Raw genomic sequence first — 25,507 nt, forward strand, 5'->3', positions numbered from 1 at the left:
ATAATTTTTATACATTGAATGCATTGTACATTTACAGGTTGCAGTTGTTATAACTGACGGCATCCAAACCAAAGATCAAGGTCCCTTCACCCAGCTTGACAGAGCTTCTCAACCCATCAAGGAGAAGGGTGTGAATATCTACGCTCTTGGAATCGGCACAGATCTTGACTTGCCCGACTTGAAGCGCATGGCTAGCTCTGCTGACAACGTGCTCACGGCTAAATCCTTTGACGATTTGCTGATTGTTATTGATGAGATCAAGTCAAAGGTTTGCCTCGATGGTAAGTGCTTCTTTCTGAAATATTTTATTGGACTTGTCTTTAAGCCATTTCTAGTATGAATTTTAACAGCACAGATTTATGTTCTTATCTACATGCAAAACAAAAATATGCCATAATGAAGATTATGTTAAGCATCATCAGTCCGGTTTATGTTTTTCTTATGTCTACCCCTGTATCTTATTATGATTGCTGTTTGCATATTTAGTACCAGTGGGGACATTACCGCCATTACCAACGACCACACAAATATTGCCGACGACACCAGGTATGAAGAATCAATGGCACACGCTTCCCTCTTTTTCATCTTGCGATATTATTCTTGATTAATCTTAGAGTCCTATACAAGCCCTTTGCACTTAAATTGTTTTGAGTTATCAAAATTTGATTTTGTTGGATTGAAAGCCTTTTGAAGCCATCTGAAGCAATCCACATTTTTTTAACGTAGCTAATCTGTCCTCGTTTAGGATATTTAATGTTTGAGAAGAGATGAATTGTTTGATTGATTGACGTATTTTCGCTTTTAGCAAAATGCGATGGGGTCGTAGACTTGAGTTTCATTGTCGACTCTTCTGGCAGTATTGGGCGAAGAAACTGGGACAAGATGAAAGCATTCTTGAAGGACTTTGTAAGAGCCTTCAATGTCGGACCTGATAAGAATCACGTGGCTGCAATTGCATACAGCACAGATGCAGAGGTGGTGTTCGACTTTAACCGTCTAAAAGGTTCCAGCGTGACTGTGTCGGCGTACGAATCTCTTCTCGATGGCATGCCACATCAAAAGGGTTTAACGTATATTGACAAAGCCTTGCTTCTAGCAGATTCAAGTATATTTAGGACTGCTGCCGGCATGCGTCCAAATGCGGTCAAGGTAATAATTTCACCAACGTGATCACCATAATCATTTTAACTAACCGTTAAAATCATTTTACCTTATAAGAGTGAAACGCTATTTTGTATTGAGAATGTCAGTGACCGACGGAATCAATAATAACGAAGTATCGCCATGTTACCGCTTTGCTTGATAATTGCTGTACCCTTCTAAAGACCTTATGTTTCTACTTTAGTTCGCAATCGTACTGACAGATGGTCAGCAGACTAAAGACAGAGGACCTTACACTGCTCTTGACGTGGCATCTCAGCCGTTAAAGGATAGGGGAGTACATGTATATTCTGTCGGCATCGGTCTTGACGTCGATATCTTTGAGCTCGCACAAATTGCTTCAAAGGACGAGAACGTGTTCTCCGCTACATCATTCGACACATTGTCCGGACTAGGACAGCAGATACTTCAACATTTCTGCGCTTACTGTAAGTACTCAAAGACTTAATTGTTGTAATAAGTTTATGTGACGAAAGTGATCAATTATTCATCTGTGTTCTGCTGTACACTTTATATTAACTACACTTTTCGTGCTACAGTGTCGACCTTACCGAAGCAGACAACCGGTGAGTCATTCATGTTTTGAAGTATTTCTCACTATGCGTTATCACACTGTGTGAATTGGCATAATTCAATCCCAACTTTGATTCTACAGCACATGTTTTGTCAACTTCCCCTCAGCCAACGAGCTTAGCTCCTCTTGTTGGGGGTAAGTAAGAGTATTTTTCTTCACTGCAATTGCTGGCCTAAGCCTGATGACATTTGTTTTCTGTTTTAGCGCCGGGATCTCTGGATGTCGGTATTGTGGCTGATTCCTCTGAGGACATTTCACCTGAAGACTGGGACAAAATCAAGAGATTTATGAGAACATTTGTTGGCAGGTTCCCTAAAGTTTCTTCTAGCCCAGATGGCACGCGTTTTGGTCTTATCAGCTATTCTGAGAATCCCGCAGTCCACTTTGACTTCCGGGCGCTTGAAGGTTCGCGGCTGAACACCGGAGAAGTACAAAAACTTGTAGACAGCACCCCGCGACGCCCTGGCGCCACAAGGAGACTTGATCGTGCACTTTATATGGCAGAGACAGACCTGTTCAGCAACAAAGGTGGAGCCAGACAAGGCTCGCAAAAGGTATCTGTCTGTGAAAATATTTAACAACACCCAATCCCGTAAAACTTCATAACAAACTAGTCTGAGCTTACTTGTCTGCACTATTCTTGTTTTTTCACCCTTAATATACAAATATATAGTTTGTTATCTTTTCAAAACGTCGTGTGCATCAAGGTTTAGCGAATCCATTGCTATCTTCTGGCTATGTTTTACTTTTATAACATTTTGTGACGAAAATGTTTTATGAATATTTTTAAAAAAAGGATTTTATGACAAAAATGTCTTATGATTGAAAATATGCAAGTAATTTAGTAAGGAAAGAATCCTCGGGTATGTGTGCATGATGGAGTTGCAACACATATAGCTAGGAATGTTTATAGACCGTGCATTGGGATTTGCTTTCAGTATTTGCTGGTTATGGTGACAGCCCCACAAGGAACAGATAAACCTTACACAGAACCATCCGAGATAGCCAAGCGCCTCCAAGCAAATGGTGTCAGGATTTACCCAGTAGCTATCGGAAATGTGAAACAGTCGGAAGTCCTGGGACTAACGCCCCACGCGGATGATGTTGTCTATGCCCCAGGGTATACAGAGCTACAGCCGAAAGCTGCTAGCTTGGCACCGGCTCTTCAGAAAGGTAGTGTTTGTCATTGCCCTTTCACCAACATTTTTCATATGGAAAGCAGGTGGACTTTACAATACCTCGATTTAACTATACCTTAAATAATACTGGTAAAAATAAGTCAATTAAATGGATACCAAACGCCCAGTTTGAATTTAGTACTCAAATCCCACTTTAATTTACATCTCACGACGAAAGGAACGGAATTTAAATGTGTTCTATCATGCTGTTTTGTTAAAATCGGCCATTTTACCAACGTAGAAGTGATGTTCATATTGTGCGTGTAATTGGCTGCTCACTTATCGTACCATCACCTTTAGGGTTGGAACATTGGATATTTCTTTTGCCTTTCAGAACTTTTATATGTCTTTTATTTTTTTCCCCTATAAGGGTCATTGTTGGTTTTCGATATTATGCCCCTGATCGATCAGAATTACTGAATTCCAAAGTTCATGAATTATTACGCCACTACAATGAATTATTACGCCTATTTACCCCCGTTGTTCTTAAGATCAAGTAGTTTCTCTTATGTATAGTATTTTTTATTAAGAATTGTGATTTTCGTGTTATTTGTTGATCATACAATACCCATGCTCTAAATATTTATGAGTATGCTTTATAAACGTCTTTTTCGTGCCATGTCTTTTGTTTTATTGACTACTTATACAATTCCCTTACCCTTCAGATCGACCTGTATCCTTTATGGACGTGGTGTTTCTGGTTGACTCGTCAGTTACTGTTGACTGGCGTAGCATGCTTGCCTTCGCCAAATCTTTCTTACGCTGGTTCTACATTACCCCTGATGACACACACGTCGCCTTTGTATCATATAGTGATGGTGCAGACATCGCCTTCTCGTTCCCTATAATTCGGCCAGGCCAGCGCTACAGTGTAGATGATGTACGCTCATTTATTGATCGTGCTAGATGGCTCAGGGGTATACAGAGGAATCTCTATGCTGGATTACAGTTGGTGCCTACTGTCTTCTCAAAACAATATGGTGGCAGACCTGAAGCGAGAAAGGTATAATTGTCATTATCGATTTTAATTTTATTTTTACGGTCAACGATGATTCCCTTACCATTTTATGAGGTCTCGTCTAAGGTTTGGTTTAAGGGCTTTGTTTTCAAAAGAAAAAAATGGGTATATTTGCACACAAAAAAACTCCAAACAAATCATTTGTTTCGTCGCTATGGCATGTAGCACGGCATACATTTCAATTCTTGTAAAATATTGCTATCTTTGCGCGTGCTGAAATTGAAGTCCGTGAAAAATGAGCCGCATATCTGTTGAAAAATGCAGGGAGCTTCCGAAGACGCTCCGGTTGACATGCGTCTCATCTTTTCTTGCGTCCTTCATTAAGACTCGTATATTAGTTGATCACAACAGTGTGCTCATGGAGGGAAGAGACTTGTGTATACCTTTTTTCAGTTCTTGATAAAGGTTTTCCTTCCAATGCCTATCTGGGAGTGTAATATCTTTACCCTCCACACTTTGTCCTTACATTTGTTTTTTCCCCTAGATTCTGCTGATATTCACGGGGGGATCCTGGGCGCCGCAGTACCGGTCCTTCCGCCAGAGAAGCCTGAACCAATTAAAGAACAGCGAAGTTGAGGTTTTCACCATGGGCATTGGGAGAGGTATTAACAAACCACAACTAAATGAAGCTGCAAGCAGGCCAAACAACGTCTTCACCGCTCCATCATACGCTGAAATGCCCAAGGAGGAACGACCTTTGGTCGAAACCATAGTATTCGGCTGTAAGTCGCTTTTCGAAATACCTTTTGTTTTGAATACCAGAGGTGGTGATGTGGCACAATCTCTGTATTGGAAGAAGGCACTTACTATACCTGTATCTTAACCTTGCCTTCTTCTTTTCTTCAGCGACAAAGCGTGATCAGCCTGTCGATTACTCTGGCGCGCTGGATGTAGGAATCCTAGTTGATTCCTCTGAGGACATTAGCCCTCAAAACTGGCAACAGATCATCGCTTATACCAAAGACTTTGTTGGGCGATTCCCGAACGTCTCACCTTCTTCACAAGGCACTAGGTTTGGCCTGATCAGCTACGCAAACAACCCCGCCATCCATTTCAACTTTAAGGCCCTACAAGGTCAAGCAATCAGCACCAATGGCTTCCAAAGACTGATCGAGTCGACACCAAGACGTCCTGGCAGTGACAGGAGGATTGATCTGGCTTTGCAAATGGCCCAGAACGACCTCTTCAGCACCAACGGTGGAGCCCGCGAAGGTGCAAGGAGGGTAAGAAATTCGTCTCTACATTTGTTGAGTTTTCTAATAGCTCGCCATAATCACACGGACATTGTGTTTCCTGTTCTTGTAGTACCTCCTTGTTATCGTTACTGGGCCCCAGTGGACAAGTGGACAATACACAAGACCATCTGAAGTTGCAAAACAGTTGCGTGATTCCGGTTATAAAATCTACACAGTTGGTGTTGGAGGAAACTTCAGACGTCCCGAGGTGCGAGGCATGGCGAATGGAGCAGGATATGTCACATACATTCCTGATTACCCACAAATGAAGGCATCGGCAGCAGACTTGGCACCTGCATTTGCAGAAGGTACCTTTTGTACTCCCACTCGATTTTGATAACGTTAGAAATAGTCATAACACGTCAAAGGGCCCTGTTACGCATAATTCTCATAATAAATCTCGTCAACTCGTTTAAAAGGTTACTTTCTCATAGAATAAATACTTCCCTAGTCATCCCATTTAAAAAGTAAACCAGTTTTTCCTGAACCATCTGCAAAAATCACTGTTTTAAGCGTCACTGGATCTATTTTTAAACTTCAATATATTTCATAAAAATGGGTAAAACACTTCAGCAAGAATGCCGTGAATTTGTTTTTCTGAGAGCCTTTGCTGTATTATGTTCTTCCTTCTGAGAGGTTGATGTTGAGAGTACACGCACACTTTGAGCCGTCTGATGCTATATTACTCTTATAGGTCGTCCTCGCTACTATGACGTCGTGTTTGTTGTCGACTCATCTGGAGGCGTCGACTGGCAGCAGATGCAGACCTTCGCCAAGAACTTCATCGATTACTTCGACATCAGTCCACAGGGCACACATGTCGCCTTCGTTAAATACAGTAGTGGCGTAGACGTGGCTTTCTCCTTCCCCACCTTAGTTTCCCCCGACTCTCAATACACAGCTGCCGGCGTTAAGCGATTAATCGATAGAGTACGACAGGACAGCAGTGATCAACGTAACGTACAGATGGGACTTCAGATGGCGAGGAACTTGTTCAACCCTCAGTTTGGTGGCCGTCCTGATGCACGAAGGGTGAGCCCTCATTGCTTATCAGAGTGTTTGTCCTTAAGTCGATCTTATTAAAGAAGTCTATTGAATTTCTGCCAAACATATTTTTGTATGTTGCAAAGCTCGCTTTTTCGGTAGTAATAAAATTTCAAATATTAGAAAATCCCCTATGAGACTCCATCATTGGAATCTAATAGAATTTTTTAGTTTGTAGACGTTTCAGTGACCCTTGCCAAAAAGATCGTGGAATTGTTATACTTTGCATGAATTATACTGAAATAAATCGAATATCAATGTGTTGATGTTTACAAGTCAATTGAGGGGTACGTCGTGGAGTACATTTCAAACCTACGTCTTAGCGTGCTGCCTTTCAACAGGTTTTTTCTACCTTGAGAAAGGAAGCATCGCCGAGATATAGGTTTGAAATACAACACAGCGTATTCCTCAAATGGGTCAATTGCGTCACATAATATATTCATTGCACAGGCTCTCTTTTCTGTCCTTACTTGTGGGGCTGTTAGGACCATAGCAACTGTTAAACGTTTGGAAATTAACAGGAATGGTTTAGACTGAGAAGTTTGGTTCTATGTTCATTGCCTGAATAAACAGTTTCAAATAGTAATCATTGTTCGTTAAAATCCCTCGGATGGATCGAGTTTTCATTTGTGCTGTCATTACCAGCTTGTGTTGCTCTTCACTGGAGGGATGTGGCCCACAAGGTATAGCTCTCAATGGGTCCGCGAGGTTCAGCAACTTACGAACGCCAAGGCTGTGGTCTACACTATTGGTGTCGGTCCAAACGTCAATAGAGCTCAGCTAGAGACCACCATCACGTCTCCCAACAACTTGTTCACCCCCAATTCGTACTCCGCCCTGCCTCAAGAGAGCAAACCACTCATACAGACGGTCATCTTTGGATGTAGGTTCGGTGTTAATGTGATGTTTGTAGTAATGTAGAGACGGCCTTCCTTGGCTGTCAAGTTTGACTGTGCTATTGAGGTCTAGAAAATTATAAGAAAAGCAAACAAAATTTGATTTTCATTTGTGCAGTGTGGATTTGTAGAGCCGAAATAGGTTTGCGGTACGAAAATACATGTTTTGACATTTCTCCTATATCATGTACAGCTTGATTGTTTACATAGTCACGCTTATTTCTATTTCAGCGGCAAGGCGAGAGCAACCGGATGCCGGCGCGCTGGATGTAGGAATCCTAGTTGATTCCTCTGAGGACATAAGCCCTCAAAACTGGCAACAGATAATCGCTTATGCCAAAGACTTTGTTGGGCGATTCCCGAACGTCTCACCTTCTTCACAAGGCACTCGGCTTGGCCTCATCAGCTACGCAAACAACCCCGCCATCCATTTCAACTTCAAAGCCCTTCAAGGTCAAGCAATCAGCACCAATGGCTTCCAAAGACTGATCGACTTAACACCAAGACGTCCAGGCAGTAACAGGAGAATTGATCTGGCTTTGCAAATGGCCCAGAACGACCTGTTCAGTACCAACGGTGGAGCCCGCCAAGGTGCAAGGAGGGTAAGAAATTCATTTCTACATTTGTTGAGTTGTTTTATAGCTCACTGGAATCAAACGGACGTTTTTTTTCCTTCGCTTGCAGCACCTCCTTGTTATTGTTACCGGGCCCCAGTGGACAGATGGACAATACACCAGACCATCTGAAGTTGCCAAACAGTTGCGTGACTCCGGTTATAAAATCTACACAGTTGGTGTTGGAGGAAACTTCAGACGTCCTGAGGTGCGAGGCATGGCAAATGGAGCAGGATACGTCACATACATTCCTGATTACCCACAAATGAAGACATCGGGAGCAGACTTGGCACCTGCATTTACACAAGGTGATCTTCACAATATGTCTTCGCCAACGTTAGGTTGCGTCCAGTGACCGTGTCAGTCTTCAATCGAAACAAGTTGTTCCACCTGGTTTAGTCACTGCATATCTGTATTAATTCTCTAAATATTTCGTTTTCAGGACGACCGCTATACTATGACCTGGCATTTGTCGTTGACTCCTCTCGAGACGTCATCTGGCCAAGGGCACAGGCTTTTGCAAAGAACTTTGTCGACTACTTTGATATCAGTCCCCAGGGCACGCACGTTGCCTTCCTAAAGTACAGCAACGGAGCAGATGTCGGATTTTCGTTCCCTCTTTCTAGCGACACAAACAAGCGTTACACGGCCGATGACGTGAAGCGACTTATCGATAGAGTCCAACAGAATCGTGGGGATCGTAGGAGTGTCTACTTAGCCGTTCAGCTGGCGCGAAATCTCTTCACACCCCAGTTCGGAGGCCGCCCTAATGCCAGACAGGTACGTTCCACTGACATGTATGATATATATATCCATACAATATTATTTTTATACAGAAGCGTTACTATGCAGATCTGTATTGCTGCCTGATGAAGGTTTATTCGGAAGGACGCTGTTGGTGGTGGGCATGGTTGTCATTGATTGGAAACAGGCAATCTTACACCTACTAAGCTATATGACGCTCACTTTCTTTATATTTTACTGTATCCTTTTCTAGACTGCATTCGCACTTTGTTCTAGAAATCCTCAAACATCTTTTCATGAAGTTAAGTTTCACTTCGGACTATTAAAGGATTTCATTTCCTTTCTAGGTCATTGTGCTGGTCACGGGGGGCCGGTTCTCGCCCCAGAATACTCCCGCCAGAGCACGAGAAATCGCCGCACTGAAGCGTCAAGGAGTTCGTGTATACGCGATAGGAGCCGGGAGTACTGCGCAGAGACCACAGCTTATCCAGCTCGCAAGTCGGCCCGAATATGTTTACATGTACCCGTCATACAATCAGCTCCCAGAAACGCGACCTGCGCTCATTGAGACAATCATTTTTGGAGGTACTTGCTGTATTACTAATCGTTGCTGCATCCATTCAAAGCCACTGTAGAGGCTTTATATGGTTTTTATGGTTTGTATCATTAACCGAAGATTAGAATTAGATCACGCCTCACAAAGTTCTTTTATATCACTAAAAGTTTTTTGTTGAGTAGCCCTTTTTCCATTGCCAAATTAGTATTTGTTAAAATAATTATTTGAGAGAGATCTTGTTCACAAACACAAACAAAACTGACTAAGAAGATTTCCCGCCTGTTTTGGGAAGCTGAATGTATGACACGGATTAGCATTATATCAAATCAGAGATTTGGCCCCTTTATTTGATGCGTTCGTAAGAATTAATTCTGAATTAATATTTGCTCATGAATCAGCACCCAGGTTTGCTCCAACCAGCCCTGCCACGACAGCCATAGTACCCATTACGGCAGGTGTGTATGACTATTATACCATTGCTATACGCTTACACGACAGCCATAGTACCCATTACGGCAGGTGTGTATGACTATTATACCATTGCTATAAGCTTACACGACAGCCATAGTACCCATTACGGCAGGTGTGTATGACTATTATACCATTGCTATAAGCTTACACGACAGCCATAGTACCCATTACGGCAGGTGTGTATGACTATTATACCATTGCTATACGCTTACACGACAGCCATAGTACCCATTACGGCAGGTGTGTATGACTATTATACCATTGCTATACGCTTACACGACAGCCATAGTACCCATTACGGCAGGTGTGTATGGCTATTATACCATTGCTATACGCTTACACGACAGCCATAGTACCCATTACGGCAGGTGTGTATGGCTATTATACCATTGCTATACGCTTACACGACAGCCATAGTACCCATTACGGCAGGTGTGTGTGACTATTATACCATTGCTATACGCTTACACGACAGCCATAGTACCCATTACGGCAGGTCTATATGCTATTATGCCATTGCATAAATCCCAAACTGTGGGAAATACGTGAGATTTCAATTTCAAATTGGAGGGGATGAAAAGCTATTTTGATGTTTTAAGACATATATGACAGGATTAAGGGTGTTCACCTAAGCAGAGTAACTTACTCGCCTCACTTCAATGGCGGGTCGGTTATACATCGTTGCTAATCATTGTTATATCTAAAGCTCCAGGAGCCATTGATGTGGCACTACTTCTCGATTCATCTGATGACATCAACGATCCAAACTGGCAGAAGATTCTTGCCTTCTCCAAAGACTTCGCCGGTAGATTCCCCAACATCAACCCATCTGCGACAGGCACTCGATTTGGACTCGTCAGTTTTGCGAACGCGCCGCGTGTCCATTTCGATTTCAGGAGACTGAGTGGATCGCAGATCAACCCAATCGAAGTGAAGAGGCTCATTGATAGCACGCCCCGAGAGCAAGGGAGCGACAGACGCATTGACCTCGCTATCGGACTTGCCGAGACGGACCTTTTCACAACTAAAGGGGGTGCACGCATTGGAGCGAAGAGGGTAAAATGCTTTTAGATGTCTTACTATTTTGAGACCAATATGGGTTTTCATATTATTGTCCAAAAGTTTTGTTTTTCTATTCACATTGTGTCTCTCCCTGATCATACCTCTAGTTTGGTAGAATGTAATTATGTTTTTCTTTTCCTTTTTTCTACTCGTAGTACGTGCTTGTTCTGACGGCAGGACCCCAGTCTACTAAGTCTCCCAGCTCGTCCCCTGCTGACGCCTCTAAGCGCTTGCAGCAGAAGGGGGTACAAGTGTACGCCGTGGGCATCAGACCCAACGCCCCACAAGACACTGTGAGGGGTATCGCCTCACACGCTGACTTCTCTGCCATGAGCGATTATCCAACATTGCAAGCCAGAGCAGCGAGCCTAGCACCCGCTGTTTCCCAAGGCATGTCACGAAATGCTTTTTGGTCGTATTCTATTTACTATCTGCGCGCAGGATATCAAAAAAGTAGTGTATGTTGTGTGATGGGTATTGTGGAATTCCCCTTTACGTTTTCCCGATCCAAGGAAACGTCCGGCATAGCTATGTGTTGCTATTATTTTACATGCCAGGGGGCACTGAGGCATGGTATGGTTAACCCTCCACAAACCGGTTTGTTAAATCCCATAGCAATATCTTTCGAATTGTATTTACAATTTTCGCGCAGGTCGCGCAGTTGTCCGTTGCAACTCATAGCGATGTATTTAAATATATTATGCTATTATGGCCCTAGGCTGGTAGCTATATCCCCCAAACTTATTTCCAGGCCGTGGAATTTTCAATTGGATCTCATTGCTATATATGTTAAATGCTTTGCGAATCCGTGGACGGATCTATTGCATCTCATAACTATATATTTAAAATATATTTCAAGGCCGTGGACTTGTTCAGTGCATCTCATAGCTATATATTTCAAATGCATTACCAGGCCGTGGACTGATTTTAAATGTATTTTCAGGCCGTGGACTGGTCCGTGATATTGTTTTCCTTGTTGACTCATCGGATGATGTAGACTGGCCGCGAATCCAGCAATTCACCAAGTCCGTCGTGAATCAGTTTGACGTCGCTCCAGATGGTACGCACTTTGCCTATGCTGTCTACAGCAACGGGGCAGGCGTAGGGTTCTCTTTTCCCACCCAGCTAGGTCCAAGTACGCGTTATACTAAAGAGGACGTCAGCCGGCTCATCGACAGAGTGCGCCGACAGAGGGGTTACCAGAGAAACGTACAGATGGGAATGCAGCTAGCGAGACAGCTCTACACAGCGCCTTTCGGCGGAAGACCCAGAGCGTTTAAGGTACAGGGAAACCCTTCGATTAAGTTGTTAAGTCTGTTTGAACAGTCCTTGTGTTAAGTGGGTTAACACTGGAAGCTTTGTACGATATCAAAATGCTTACTTTAAAAAAAATAACGTCTTTTTACAATAAACTTTTTCTCATCATGGTATGACACATCCACCCCTGATAGATGTTTCGGCGATCTTTTAATTATTCTTGATAATTTTATTAATTTTTCCGACTTTTCTTTTAAACAAGGATCTGGTCATTGTCTCTACCCGTCCCTGGCCTACCAGATTCCGGCAGTCATGGCTCTCCGAAGCACAGACCCTTCAGCGTGGCGAAGTAAGCATCTACCCCGTGGGTATTGGTGCTGCAGTGAGCCGGCCTCAGCTGTTGTCCGTGGCCAGCAAACCTGAATATGTCTACACCCCGACGTCATACGATGCTCTTCCTAGCGACCGGGAACCACTGGTACAAACTATCGTTTACGGAGGTATGTCACTCGTGCCCTGCCAGGCACTGTACCACGCCGCCTTGTTGTTTAGCCAATAACAACACAGATAACTCTGCTATTTTGGTTTTCACAAGCCACAAACGGAAAGGTTTTTTGTGGTCTTGATAAACTTCCTTTATCCAAGCTTGCTTTACTAGTGCCTACTTTAGTGCCTATACTTATAGATACGACCAATAAGCGTTTGGCTTATATAAATCTATTAGTATATAATACATCATGTTAAATTACCGCCGCTGTTGACCACCTGTATTGGCGAGTTGACCATTGATTATTATCTAATTCTTTCCATAGCACGTCCTAAGTTGGCAATGACTACACCAGGTATAACTTCTCTTGGGTCCTGGGTCTTGCTATTCGCTTGTTTGTTCTTTTTTTTCTTTTCGGTTGTCAAACTCACCCTCACTATCTATTTGTTGTTGTTGTTCAGGTACTACTCCTATAATTACTACAGCCACGCCACCGTTGCCTACAACAGCGGCCCCTGGCGCACGAGACGTTGCCATTGCGCTGGACTCATCTGACGACCTTACCCCACAAAAATGGCAACAAGTCCTCGGCTACGTCACACGCTTTGTCAGTCGCTTCCCCAATGTATCCCCAGCTGCGGACGGCACGCGATTCGCCCTCATCAGTTACGCCAACAAACCGGTAGTGCACTTCAACTTTGCTGCGCTCAAGGGCTCTCGCCTGAACAAAGATGAGGTCTACAAATTGGTTGGGCAAACTCCCCGAGAGCCTGGCTCTGAGCGAAGGGTCAATGACGCCCTTCAGCTTGCCCAGACCGATCTGTTTAGTTTGAAGGGAGGAGCGCGTCCTGGGGCCAAGAGGGTAAGATACCGATTTTTACAACTAATGTAAGTAAAATACGCGCGCTGATTCTTTCATATCGCGAGGTGGTTGTCGGTCTTCTTTTATGTGATTTTTATTGCGCAAGTCAGCGCAAATTGTCGCTAGTTTTTATACTTGTGACAACATGCGATACGTTTGGCCATCAATATGCGTTGTCTTGCGTCTTGTGTCTACTACTACTACATAAATCCACAGCAAACGTCCCGTTTAACCGCCCAATGCTTTTCATCAGCAGCGCATGTAGGAGCCCAAAACCCGGAACTTGCACCAAGGTTGAATTTCTTTTCGCCACTTCATCGCGCGTTTGCGCAAGTCAATCTTTAGGTTTTCGAAATTTTGCTTTTTATGCTGAAATAGTGGAATTTTCTCCCCCCTCGATCAAGTATTGTCATATAACCTCACTGATGGTTCCTAATGCCCCACTCTGTTTTTTCATAGTACCTGTTGGTGTTCATGGCGGGTCCGCAAGCCCAGTACCCTGGCTATACCAAACCCTCAGAAGTCTCAAGACGCCTGCAGAAGGCTGGTGTCAGGGTCTACTCTATCGGTGTCGCGCCGCGCATGATCCAGCAAGAGGTCCTTGGTGTGGCCTCACACGCAGATGACGTCACTTACATCAGGGACTACGCCCAGCTGCAGCCCAACGCTGACCGCCTTGCGCCAGCTCTTCAAGCAGGTACAGTTCTAGATCAACAAGTTATATTTTCACGCGTCGGACACCCGTTGTAAGAAGCATCGTTATTGGCACTTTATATATCATATAAGATTGTATAAAAATGTATAGAAATGTAGTTGAGCCAAAAAGGGGGTTTATTTACAATTGGCTTGTCTGACTTTCTCATACATTTCTTACTTATTATGTATTTCATACGCATTTTTTTAAACTGATGACATTGTGGTTATTCCAGATCACGGTTATTATATCGACCTCGTGTTTGTCGCGGATTCCTCTGATCCTACCTACTGGCCTCGAGTGCAGAGCTTCGCTAAGAATATTGTGGACTACTTCGACATCTCGCCTCAAGGGACCCATGTTGCCATGGTCACGTACACGACTGGGGCTAATGTGGCGTTCTCGTTCCCCCAATCCTTACCAGCAAATGCTAGGTACACACGAGATGATGTCAAGCGTCTTATTGACAGGGCGCCCAGGTCCCAAGGCCGTGGCAGTAACCCATTGGTAGCATTCCAATTGACGCAACAGCTTTTTACTGTACCTTTTGGGGGCAGACCTAACGCACGAAGGGTGAGTTCAGCTCAATCTCGAAATGTTTCTAACAAAACAGACGCCGGCTTTGAATCCGAGTTTTATGAATAACTTTTTTTTCTTCTCTTAAGGTGATTATCTACTTAGCGGGAGCAGGTTGGCCGGCAGGATACACATCTCAAATCAACCGATACATCGCAGGACTGAAGACATCTCGTGCAGAGATTTACCCATACGGCATCGGGCGCTACGCCAACAGACAGCAGATATTAGCTGCTGCTACCAGGCCGAGCTATGCCGTGTCACTTGACTCTTACAATGATCTACCCAAAGAGGAGCTACCATTGGTTGAGACCATTGTATTTGGAGGTATATATTGCTTTATTTCACGAGCGCAAGCAGTACCATGAATATGCATACAATAAGCAAGCCAAATTAAGAATATTTTGGACTTCTGGTAGTAAGCGTTTCTTAAAAAATACAATTGCAAGGAAATAATAAAAAACTGAAAATCGTCAAAAAGAAGACGCTCGAGTAATCGGCATAAAACCGTAAACCACGGTTCTTTAGAACCCGAAAAAATGCAGCTCAAAACATCAGAAATAGTTTAAAAAAAGCACACACATACACACACAAAAGAATTGATCCCCATGTCCCTGTTCCCAGTTTTAAATAGATTCATGAATAAACCTTTATTTTTACACAGCTCGCAGCAAACCAGCAGCTACCACCGTAGCGCCAACCACTGCAGGTGAGTTTATCCACACCGAAACATTTATATCATTAAAATCCATGTTTTCAACGCTTGTATGCTGACGCTCTGCAGATTATTACAAAGCTTGGCATCTAATTTTACGCTATTTGAAGCAAATCTTTCATCTTTCAAGTGATCAGTATCTGAGGTTCATGTTAACATTGTTAGCTTGTGCTGTGTCGTCATTTATTTGCTTGTTTTATGCAGTACCCCAGAAAGTCCTGGACGTCGCATTAGTTGTGGACACCTCGACCAGTATTCAGCCTCAGCACTGGGCCGCCATCCAGGAGTTCCTAAAGGGATTTGTTGAGAAGGTGAACAACATCTCGCCCGATCCAGACAGCACCCGCTTCGGGGTCATCAGCTACGCTACTAGTCCCATGATCTTCTTCCGGTTTAACACACTCAAAGGTTAGTTTTACGGCGAACGGGAAGTATGGGCCACTCGATTTGGAAGGAGCGAGCTTGTGGGAGTAACATTTGAGGCTTGTAATTTTCCATTCTTAGATATTTCATCATAGTTACTGGTCTACAATAGCCAATTTAACTGATTTCTTTTTAAATCTATTAATTGGAAAGAAAAAAATGAGCTTTCCCCTGACAATTTACAGCGAATAGTGCATGATTGATATGTTGATCTCTTATCTGGTTATTCCATTCCGTTAAGGCATTATTTATTTTATATATATCTCTCTTAATAAAATAAGTTTTAAATGAAAAACGCGGAAATTTTCTAAATGCTTTAAATCATTCGGTTATTATCGCGTGTTATCTGTGCTGATCGCTAGAGCCTTATTGATGGAAATCCCCATTTAAGACCCTAAATAGCACTGTTCTGTATCCAATAGGCAACCAACTAGGCGTGAGACAAATACAGGGCCTGCTAGACCGCATCCCAAGACAAGCCGGACAGGACAGGAGAATCGACCTTGCTGTCCAAATGGCAGGAGACGAGCTTTTTAGCCGCAATGGGGGGACCAGACCGAACGCTAGAAAGGTAACTATTCCAAGAGACATTTGTAGTATTATAAGTGTTACCATCAGCATTATCATTACCACAGCATTATCATCATCATCATTATCAATATTATTATTATCATCATCATCAGCATCATCATCAGCATCATCATTACCATCATCATCATCATCATCATTACCATTACCGTTGCCTTAACCATTGCCTTCACCATTACCATTACCATTACTATTACTATTACTATTACTATTACTATTATTGTCGTTGTTGTTGTCGTTGTCGTTGTTGAGGTCTTAGAAATTAACGAAAAAATCTACAAATCGTGACGGAAAGTGCTCTTTAATTTATCACCATTGTTTGTTGGTATGTTTCCAGGTAATGGTTGTATTGTTCACATCTCCTCAAACCAAAGCCCAAGGTCGTCTACCATCAGAGGTTGCTAGAAGCCTACATAACCGGGGAGTCAGGATTTACGGCGTTGGCATGGGACCTGAGTTTCCTCAGCCGCAAACATTATGGACTGCATCGTACGCTGATTACGTCTACTACACGTACTACTACACCGGCCAAGACAGGCTGCCCATCTACTCACAGCCTCTTGCTGACGGCGTGTTACAAGGTGATGACCCTTCAGAATAAAGATACTAAAAGATATAGCAACCACTCGGTATACTCTATCCTTTCACGATAACCCGAGGCTTCAGTAGCTTAAACATCCCGGTAACTCACAGGGTCCTTCCGCTTTTTCTTTTTTAACTTGTGTTTTCATATTTTGGAGCGGTATGTGCTATATTTTGCCACTAATTCTTCTGTAATTTGCTGTACAGGCCGTGGATACTACCGAGACATCGTGTTCATAGTAGACTCGTCCGATCGCGTGAACTGGGACGAGACTCTCTTTTTCTCCAAGTACATCACTGGTGCTTTTGATGTCTCGCCAAAAGGAACCCACTTCGCGTACATCACATACGCCAACAGCGCCTCAACGGACTTCCACTTCCCTACGAACCTCGCCCCTGACTCCAGATACGATCAAGAGATGGTGGAAGCCCAGATCGATTCCATTAGAAGAGTCAATAGAGGCACAGGCCGTGATATCCGAGCTGCGTTTGACCTTGCTTACAAAGTCCTGACCACCCCAGCACTTGGGGCAAGGACCGATGCTCGAAAGGTACGCAGGATTTCTGACAATGAAAAAAAAGAAAATATTGCGTGGACTACATTAGTTAAAACATTGAAACCCCACGTAAGAAACAAATGGTTTCAAGGAATATCTGGCCAGATGTACGTCTGTTAGTCTGTCGCCCTTACCAACAAGCCTTAAGACTCTAAGGCGTTAACTTGTACTGTACTTCTTCTGTAGGAGGTGATCGTACTGTCGTCCGGCGCATGGCCAGATGCAGCATCACCGCAAAACCCTCCAGAATGGCGTACCCCGGCAGACCGGCTCAACAGGCTTGCTAACATGTACGCCGTCGGCGTCCGGCCAAATGCCAGACAGCTGCAACTAGAGTGGGCAACAGGCAGCCCGGAAAATGTTTTCATGGTTGGCCAGTACCCTGACCTTAGACAAATATGGAGAGACGTAGTCTACCGAATCGTGTACTACAAAGGTAGTTACTGTGGTCGAGGAAGGGGGAAGGGAGGTTCCACCCCCCTATCCCCTAGAAACATTTAATTTCTTATTAATATGTCATGTAGACTTGTTCAACGTAAATTATTATCGCTCCGAAAATGGTTTCTAGAAAAGAATCGCAGGTCGTACATGATATAGCTCTTAAGAACTCCAGTCGATCGCTGTAATTAGGCACTAATCCTTATTTTAACCAATAGTCATATTTGTAAATGATTTATTACCTGACACCAAGTCCCCCTGATATTCTTTCGTGTAGAGTTGACGAGGCCACTGGACATCGCCTTTGCGCTTGACTCATCAACTGATATCAGCAATGATAACTGGGCCTACATGCTTTCCTTTGTCCGTGACGTCATCCAGAGAATAGACAACATCTCCCCAGATCCGACAGGAACAAGAGTCGGCCTCATTAGCTACGCCTCAAGCCCTATCTTACATCTGGCCTTCAATTCCTTCAGAGGGGATCAGTTAAACCTGGCTCAGGTCCAGAGAATGGTTGACAGGTTGCCTCGACAGCGTGACACCGTGCGTAGGATAGACAGGGCCCTAGATACCGCGCGAACTGTGCTCTTCGCAGCTCAAGGTGGAGCCAGACCACACTCACGAAAGGTACTTTCGATCAATCAGCATGTTAACCTATGCACTTCTTTTTAAAATCTCACGGACTCGCTCACTGTTTTTCTCTTTTACTATCCCTATTCCTATCACATTTCTATCTATCATATTCGTTTCACGTTCCTATCTATGATGAATGAAATTGTGTGATGGAACACTAAATGTAGTAATCTTACAGGTTTTCGTAGTGCTGTCCGCGGCACCTCAGACAAGCAATGTCCAAGACTCCTATCTTTTGGACGCCAGCAGTTCTACTTACGCCAGCGGGATCAAGGTGTACGGAATCGGGGTTGGGCCTTTATTCGACCAGGCCCACACGCTAAGGACAGCCTCCCTTGCCGACTATGTGTACTATAACTATGAGTACAAACAAGTGCCATCGCTTGCTGCGCCTTTTGCCACTGCGATACCGAAAGGTTTGTGCTAAAAAAAAGCTTTCAAAAGGTTCAGTCTTCAATTTAGCCTTCCATAGAGTTTGGCATCAGGGCCAATTTCTGTTCTGCCAATCTCCACCCCATTCTACAAATCGCCTATTTCCTTCGGCCTCGCCTACTCTTGCCTTTTTAGTCATCTAGGATGTTGACTTCAATATTGTCAAACCCACTGAAATTGGGCTCGTTGTTTGAGCGCATAATGGTACACTGCTTAACGAAACAATCTGATGGCTTGTGATGTCCATGGACATAATGATAAACGTAACGATCTTTTCGCAGGTGTTGGACGTTACCTTGATCTCGGCTTTTTGGTTGACTCTTCACGTACCGTTGACTGGGACCAAATGATCCGCTATGTTCGTTACCTTCTTGAATCGTTTGATATTTCCAAGTTTGGCACCCATGTGGGATTCATCAGCTACTCGGACAGCGCCAATCTTGGCTTTGACTTTGCTTCTGTCGAGCAGCCCAGCGTCATGACTGTCGGTAATTTGATAAACGGCTTGAAACCACAGAGGGGAACAGATCGACGCATTGACCTTGCACTTAAGATGGCCGTGGATGATCTGTTACAGACAAGCAGAGGGATGCGACCAGAGGCCAGGAAGGTCAGTCGTTCTGTCACGTTAAAATGAATTCTTATTTTTAAACTTGTAGAGAAACGACTACCATAAAAGATCAGTGTTCCGCGCTTTTTAAGTTTGGATTACCAAGAAGCCACAATTAGTATAGAAATGCCATTTGCCATTTGCACTGACGTCTTTTTTTTAATAGGTGTATACGCCCCATACAATTGTTAATATAATAGATAATAAAACGGAGTAGTTGCGCTGACATTTCGAGCGAAGGGCTAACGCTCGAAACGTCAGCGCAACTACTCTGTTTCACAGAGGCGCTCAACATACCTTGTCAACCTTGTATTGATTTATACCTTGTCTACACCACACCTACGCTGGCCATCTAGTTTTTCTACAGCTTGCCTGTAGTCTTTCTAGTTATACTAGATGATATTGGCCATATGAAAGGTGTAAAATTGTTATTTTTGTTTAGGGTCTTGTAATCCTTGCGGGCGGTATGTGGCCTTCTGAGCTGCTTGCGCAGTGGCAGGCGACCGCCGTCAACCTGAGAAAAAGCGGAGTGGACTTGTACGCTATTGGCGTCGGCGCAGATGCCAATAGACCACAGCTTGAAATAGTCGCCACCAACCCAGGCTATGTCTTCACACCTATATCTTATCCTGCGCTTACCAAGGAGAGGGAGTCGGTAGTGAGAACTATAGTCTATGGAGGTGAGCCCTTTTATTCTACATGTAGCTACCATAACTTCAGCAAAGTACTAGTAGGTGTATCGTTTTGTTTTAACAAGATATTTTATTTGCGACTTTAATTGATTTTCGGATGATTTATAGCATTTCGCAAATGCCCCCTTCGCAATTCTCTAGCGACTTGTAAGGCGGATTTTGGGGCGTCGATCCTCACACCTCTGTCCTGGCAAGTGGGATGTCAGTTTATTCTGGTTTTATTGTATGATGAAGATGCTTTTGCGCTTTATCAAATAGTTGTTTAATTTACGCATTAAATTTATTTTCAGCCCGAGAAGAACCCATTAAACCACTCGATGTGGGTCTTATTGTGGACTCGTCCAGCGACATCGCTGACGCCAACTGGCAATACATCATCAATTACCTCCGCGCTTTAGTTGACGGTATCGATAACGTCTCACCCAAACCAGATGGCACTCGCTTTGGTCTCATCAGCTTTGCCGATAACCCTGCCGTCATCTTCAACTTCAACCGATTGCGAGGCGCGCAGCTGAATGCAGGCGAGGTGACGAAGCTGATTGATGGCACTCTACGACAGCCGGGCAGCAGTAGGCGAATCGACCTCGCACTCGAGAGCGCTGATAGAGACCTCTTCAGCAAGTCGGGGGGTGCAAGGCCCGGATCGCAAAGGGTAGGGAAATATCACTGATATGGAACCGGTCCTCGTGTTATCAAGATACACACGAGTTGTACCTTAAATGCATAAATGTTTACTGAGCAGCGACATTTACAAATCTATTCATAAATGATCAAAATGTTCTTATGGCAACATTTAAACAGCGACTCGTACGTCATCAATGGCATCGGAGATTTCTTTCCTTTTTTGCTGATAACTATACTGATGCTTAGAATATGTCCTTTATCGAGTATTTTGCAGTTGAGATGGTCTAATAAACTCTTCATACCATTTCCCCTTAGATCCTTGTAGTGATCATGGGTGGCCCGCAACTCTTCAACCAAAAGCGCCCGCTGAGCACGGCGGCAGAGCAGCTCCACCGACACGGCTACCGCACTTACGTGGTTGGAGTAGGAGATAGGTACCTTCAGCCTGAGACCCTGCAAGTCGCTTCCTACGCTGACTACATCTACTACAACGACTATCCTAGAATTACGACTGCTATTGCGCCGAGGATGAGCAAGGACATCGTCAAAGGTATATAAACGTTCTTTGGTGATTTTGATCTTCATGAAAGCTGTGTTTGATGTATATTTGAATGTGTTTGACAGTTTAATGTTTGAATACGTTTTAACATAAAAGCGATGTTTTATGATTGAATGTGTTTGGCGATGTTGTATTTCAGGTCGCGGAGCATACCTTGACATCGGCTTTGTGGTGGACTCGTCCAACACCGTCAACTGGCGCCAAATGCAGATATTTACCCAGTCCGTGGCCAAGCGCTTCGACATCTCGGACATAGGCACGCACATTGGCTATGTGACGTTCAGTGATAGTGCAAACATTGCGTTCCCGCTGAATGCCTTGTCAGGTCCCGCCTACACCTACGACGGAATCCATCGCTTGATTGATAACGTTCCGCACAGGCTAGGAGTACAGAGGAGACTGGGCCAGGGTCTGGACGTGGTCTATGGAGACCTCTTCAGCCAACGTTATGGTGTACGTGCCGGGGCAAGAAAGGTAATGCTATAATGGTTTGCATTGGTTTATAAGTATTGTTTAATTTTCTTCAATCATCTTTTTCGTTATTTTTATTGCCTTCATCTTTTAAACGTTTAAAACCCGAAAATACATTATGTGAGCGTATGGCATAAAAAGATGTGTGTGAATTAGCCTTCAAAGTACGGGTTGGTTTTTTCCAGATTGTGATCGTGTTCACAACAGGCCGTTGGCCAACAGATCGCCCAGGCTGGGATAACTCCCTTAGGCAGCTAAAGAAATTGCAATACGATATGTTTGTTGTCGGTATCGGCCGCGACTTAGACTATAGCCACTTGACAGATGTCGCCACAAAACCAGGCTACATTTTTACAGCAGATGACTACCCGGCACTCACACCCCTCAGGCCTAACCTCATCAGGGTAATCGTCTTTGGAGGTAAGTGTACCCGCCCTTGAGAACTATGCAACAATCTCTTGAAGGGGTTTGAAGTAAAGAAGTTTCTTTTTCTCTTTTTCCTTCTGGTTTGACTTTTTTGTACTGTGTTGACCTGATTACTGTTTTCCTACCCGTCTGATTGAAACACGGATGATTTATTTGCAGCTATGGTAACCCCACTGGACGTAGCCATAGCTGTAGACTCGTCCCCCGATATTAGCGCGGCCTACTGGCAGTACTTACTCAACTTTATCAAGAACTTCATCACAAAGATAGACAACATCTCTCCCAGCGCAGACGGCAACCGCTTTGGTCTGGTCAGTTACGCAGCACAGCCAGCTGTTATCTTTAACTTCAACAGCCTTAAGGGCATCCGGCTGAATCTTCGCGAGGTGCTGACCCTAGTGGATAGCGCAGCAAGGCAGACTGGAGAACCACGAAGAGTTGATTATGCTCTACAGACCGTCAGAAGAGACCTTTTCAGCCCGCGCGGCGGTTCCAGATCCAACGCTAGAAAGGTAAATCTTTGTAATATACTCTTTAGCTCACGTGATGGGGCCACACCCAATGCTATAAATGAACGTCCATCACCCTTTCGTTTTTTTTTTGTTTTGACACATACATTCCCTTTGTTCCCCGTGTAGGTTCTTGTCGTGATTTACGCTGGGGCCCAGGCAGCCGGTGAAGTTAAGCCCTTGTACAATGAGTATCGTAGTCTAGACCAGTCCGGAGTCACGGTTTACACAGTTGGCACTGGCCGGAACTTCCAGCAACCGGAAGTACTATGGACTGCTTCGCACGCGGATTACGTATACTATGACTACAAGTACGACAGCCTACCAAGGCACGGCTCGCGACTTGGCCAACACGTCAATATGAGTAAGTCAAACACTTTACAGAGATTGTAAACAGTTCCGTGATTGTTATTTAGCCATTTACTCCGGCCTAACGCGCGCTCTCATTGGCTAATACAAAGTCACGTGGTGAAAAATCCAGTTCCTTTTTCGGTTAATATCTCGAAACTTCAGTTTTGTTTCCCGAGATTGTTGAAGCTTTCTGAGATACAAAACTGATGCCCCCCTTGGGAGCAGTTATTAAGTGCAAAATATTATGTTTTTGGTTATCCGATGATATCCGTGGAGCTGGTGTGGCTGATGAATAACTACATGTAACGTAGCCATGCTACATTGCAATATCGATCATTTTGATCTAACACACCTTTATATCATTGCAATGTTTGTTTTCCAGACCACGGTGCCTACATGGACGTTGGCTTTATCGTAGACTCGTCAAATAACGTCGACTGGCGTCAGATGCTATCATACGTCAAGTCTATCCTTGGCTCTTTCGACATTTCCCACCGCGGCACCCACATCGGCTTCATCACGTACAGTGACTCGGCCACCATCGCCTTCCCCTTTAACATCGTCAGCGGCACCCGTTACACCGTGACGGCTATCAGTCAGCTGGTGGACGGCGTCAGACACATGCGCGGTACAGACAGAAGGATCGACCTCGCCCTGCAGCTCGCCTATTCACAGCTCTACACAAGTGGCTATGGAGCACGAGATGGGGCTAGGCGGGTAAGGGCAATACTACTTCTTGGGGTGTAGGACGGGACTAGAAGTTTACGAGTTTTAGTTTGAGCGAGCCACTATGAGATGTGGGACGGGGCTAGGCGGGTAAGGGCGATATGGCAATATGAGATGTAGGACGGAGCTGGGCGGGTAGGGAAATATGCCACTATTAGAATTGGGACGGGACTACGTGGGTAAGGGGAACACGCCTCTTTGTCGTGTCGGATAGGCCAGGCCAGTTAGGGCTATAGTAAGGGAAGACTGTGGCCAGGTGGTAAAGATTTTAGCTGAAATGAGGCCCAGAGTCAGGGTAGAAGGACCTTCATTGTGCACTATTGCTCCACACTTTTTCGATGTTTCCTTACACCAACGCTGTTGTTGTTTGTCAGGTTCTGGTAATCCTCACTAGTGGCCAGTGGCCCAGCGCACGCCAAGCTGCCTGGGAACAGGCGGTGAACCAGCATCAAAACTTTGATAGATATGTAATAGGCGTTGGTTCAAATGTAGCACCAGCCCAACTAGAGTCGGTGGCTTCTGAGCCCGGTTATGTCTTCACTCCTGTTTCGTACGCCGATATGAACAAACAGTACCAGACCGTGGTCCAGGTCATTGTGTTTGGAGGTACGCCATCAGCTTATGGGAATAAATGCCTGCACATTATGCGTAAAACTCTACTTAATAGAGTTAAAATTATAACAGTCCAGAGAGTTTTTTTTATCCTGCCAGAGGCTCTTCTACGCCCCTTTGATCTCAACTAGCCTAGTAAAGTGAGTGTAACTTTAGTAGTCGTAAGAAGACTAAATCAGGAGGAAAGCGCTTTAGCCTACTTGAAACACATAAAATTCTGATCGATATATTAGACACAAATGTTCCCATGTTGGAATAATAGGTTTCCCGGGCCTTGGTCTAACTTGAATACGCGTCCTGTCCGTCTAGTACTTCCCATGGACTTCAATATCATATTACATTTACCGTTGAGTTCATTTCAATACGTATCTTTTCCGTCTAGCCCTAGTACGTCCCATGGATATCGGCATCGTGGTTGACTCCTCTCCGGATATCACACCCCAGTACTGGCAATACATCATGACATACATCCAGGACTTCATTTCAAGTTTCCCTAACGTGTCGCCCGCTTATGATGGCACGCGCTTCGGCCTGATAAGCTATGCTGCGCAGCCCCGAGTACACTTCGATTTCAAGTCGGTTCCTGCTAGCCTTATAAGCACACGAGAATACACGACACGCGTGGCGAGGACTCCCAGAGAGACGGGTGCCCTGCGTAGGATAGACAGGGCCATTGACATGGCTCGCACGGATCTGTTCAGCGAAAGTGGAGGAGCGAGACCAGGGTCTATAAGGGTTAGTAAAGGGTGACAAGACAAAGGTGTTTCCATTTTCAAATATCTACTTACTACGACGCCGTAATATTAAAGTGTCAGGTACTAGGCCTCATCGCACTCGTATCTAATGCTTTTATATGGTCTAGATCATGCTTGTGTTGTTCGGCGGTCCGCATTCGTCAGGGCAGTACCCCACACCTCAATACGCATCCCAACAGCTCCAGCAAGCAGGCGTCCGCGTCTATACTGTCGGGTACGGAAGAACATTTAGGCAACCCGAGGTGCTGTGGACCGCATCACACGCGGACTGGGTCTATTACCGCTACGACTACGAGCAATTACCGCAGATCTCCCAGCCTCAAGGCAATGCCGTCAGACAAGGTAAATCGTGTTCTAGTCTAGGAGTCACAC

At 44.4% G+C, this 25,507-nt stretch overlaps 1 protein-coding gene across 6 annotated transcripts in view; it reads left to right on the forward strand.

Annotated features, from left to right (window-relative positions):
- LOC5512112 overlaps window positions 1-25,507 on the forward strand; it is a 156,894-nt gene that overhangs the window by 125,754 nt on the left and 5,633 nt on the right. For all 6 annotated transcript variants that reach the window (XM_048725343.1, XM_048725345.1, XM_048725346.1 and 3 more), the window contains 48 exons: window positions 38-281; window positions 487-546; window positions 806-1,149; window positions 1,346-1,589; window positions 1,701-1,727; window positions 1,817-1,870; window positions 1,940-2,289; window positions 2,674-2,908; window positions 3,579-3,916; window positions 4,416-4,653; window positions 4,778-5,154; window positions 5,237-5,474; window positions 5,861-6,198; window positions 6,856-7,093; window positions 7,338-7,708; window positions 7,791-8,028; window positions 8,163-8,500; window positions 8,812-9,049; window positions 9,419-9,475; window positions 10,198-10,547; window positions 10,709-10,943; window positions 11,497-11,834; window positions 12,073-12,310; window positions 12,623-12,652; window positions 12,759-13,159; window positions 13,619-13,856; window positions 14,089-14,426; window positions 14,519-14,756; window positions 15,094-15,138; window positions 15,349-15,552; window positions 15,990-16,138; window positions 16,493-16,736; window positions 16,945-17,288; window positions 17,481-17,730; window positions 18,010-18,362; window positions 18,547-18,784; window positions 19,082-19,410; window positions 19,853-20,090; window positions 20,393-20,754; window positions 21,042-21,276; window positions 21,425-21,759; window positions 21,942-22,176; window positions 22,342-22,694; window positions 22,821-23,055; window positions 23,425-23,759; window positions 24,143-24,374; window positions 24,763-25,115; window positions 25,243-25,477. In XM_048725343.1, coding sequence (XP_048581300.1) covers window positions 38-281; window positions 487-546; window positions 806-1,149; window positions 1,346-1,589; window positions 1,701-1,727; window positions 1,817-1,870; window positions 1,940-2,289; window positions 2,674-2,908; window positions 3,579-3,916; window positions 4,416-4,653; window positions 4,778-5,154; window positions 5,237-5,474; window positions 5,861-6,198; window positions 6,856-7,093; window positions 7,338-7,708; window positions 7,791-8,028; window positions 8,163-8,500; window positions 8,812-9,049; window positions 9,419-9,475; window positions 10,198-10,547; window positions 10,709-10,943; window positions 11,497-11,834; window positions 12,073-12,310; window positions 12,623-12,652; window positions 12,759-13,159; window positions 13,619-13,856; window positions 14,089-14,426; window positions 14,519-14,756; window positions 15,094-15,138; window positions 15,349-15,552; window positions 15,990-16,138; window positions 16,493-16,736; window positions 16,945-17,288; window positions 17,481-17,730; window positions 18,010-18,362; window positions 18,547-18,784; window positions 19,082-19,410; window positions 19,853-20,090; window positions 20,393-20,754; window positions 21,042-21,276; window positions 21,425-21,759; window positions 21,942-22,176; window positions 22,342-22,694; window positions 22,821-23,055; window positions 23,425-23,759; window positions 24,143-24,374; window positions 24,763-25,115; window positions 25,243-25,477 — 12,277 coding nt within the window. The remainder of the gene's footprint in view (window positions 1-37; window positions 282-486; window positions 547-805; window positions 1,150-1,345; window positions 1,590-1,700; window positions 1,728-1,816; window positions 1,871-1,939; window positions 2,290-2,673; window positions 2,909-3,578; window positions 3,917-4,415; window positions 4,654-4,777; window positions 5,155-5,236; window positions 5,475-5,860; window positions 6,199-6,855; window positions 7,094-7,337; window positions 7,709-7,790; window positions 8,029-8,162; window positions 8,501-8,811; window positions 9,050-9,418; window positions 9,476-10,197; window positions 10,548-10,708; window positions 10,944-11,496; window positions 11,835-12,072; window positions 12,311-12,622; window positions 12,653-12,758; window positions 13,160-13,618; window positions 13,857-14,088; window positions 14,427-14,518; window positions 14,757-15,093; window positions 15,139-15,348; window positions 15,553-15,989; window positions 16,139-16,492; window positions 16,737-16,944; window positions 17,289-17,480; window positions 17,731-18,009; window positions 18,363-18,546; window positions 18,785-19,081; window positions 19,411-19,852; window positions 20,091-20,392; window positions 20,755-21,041; window positions 21,277-21,424; window positions 21,760-21,941; window positions 22,177-22,341; window positions 22,695-22,820; window positions 23,056-23,424; window positions 23,760-24,142; window positions 24,375-24,762; window positions 25,116-25,242; window positions 25,478-25,507) is intronic.

This window comes from Nematostella vectensis, chromosome 3, assembly GCF_932526225.1.
Source record: "Nematostella vectensis chromosome 3, jaNemVect1.1, whole genome shotgun sequence".
NCBI classification, from domain to species: domain Eukaryota; kingdom Metazoa; phylum Cnidaria; class Anthozoa; order Actiniaria; family Edwardsiidae; genus Nematostella; species Nematostella vectensis.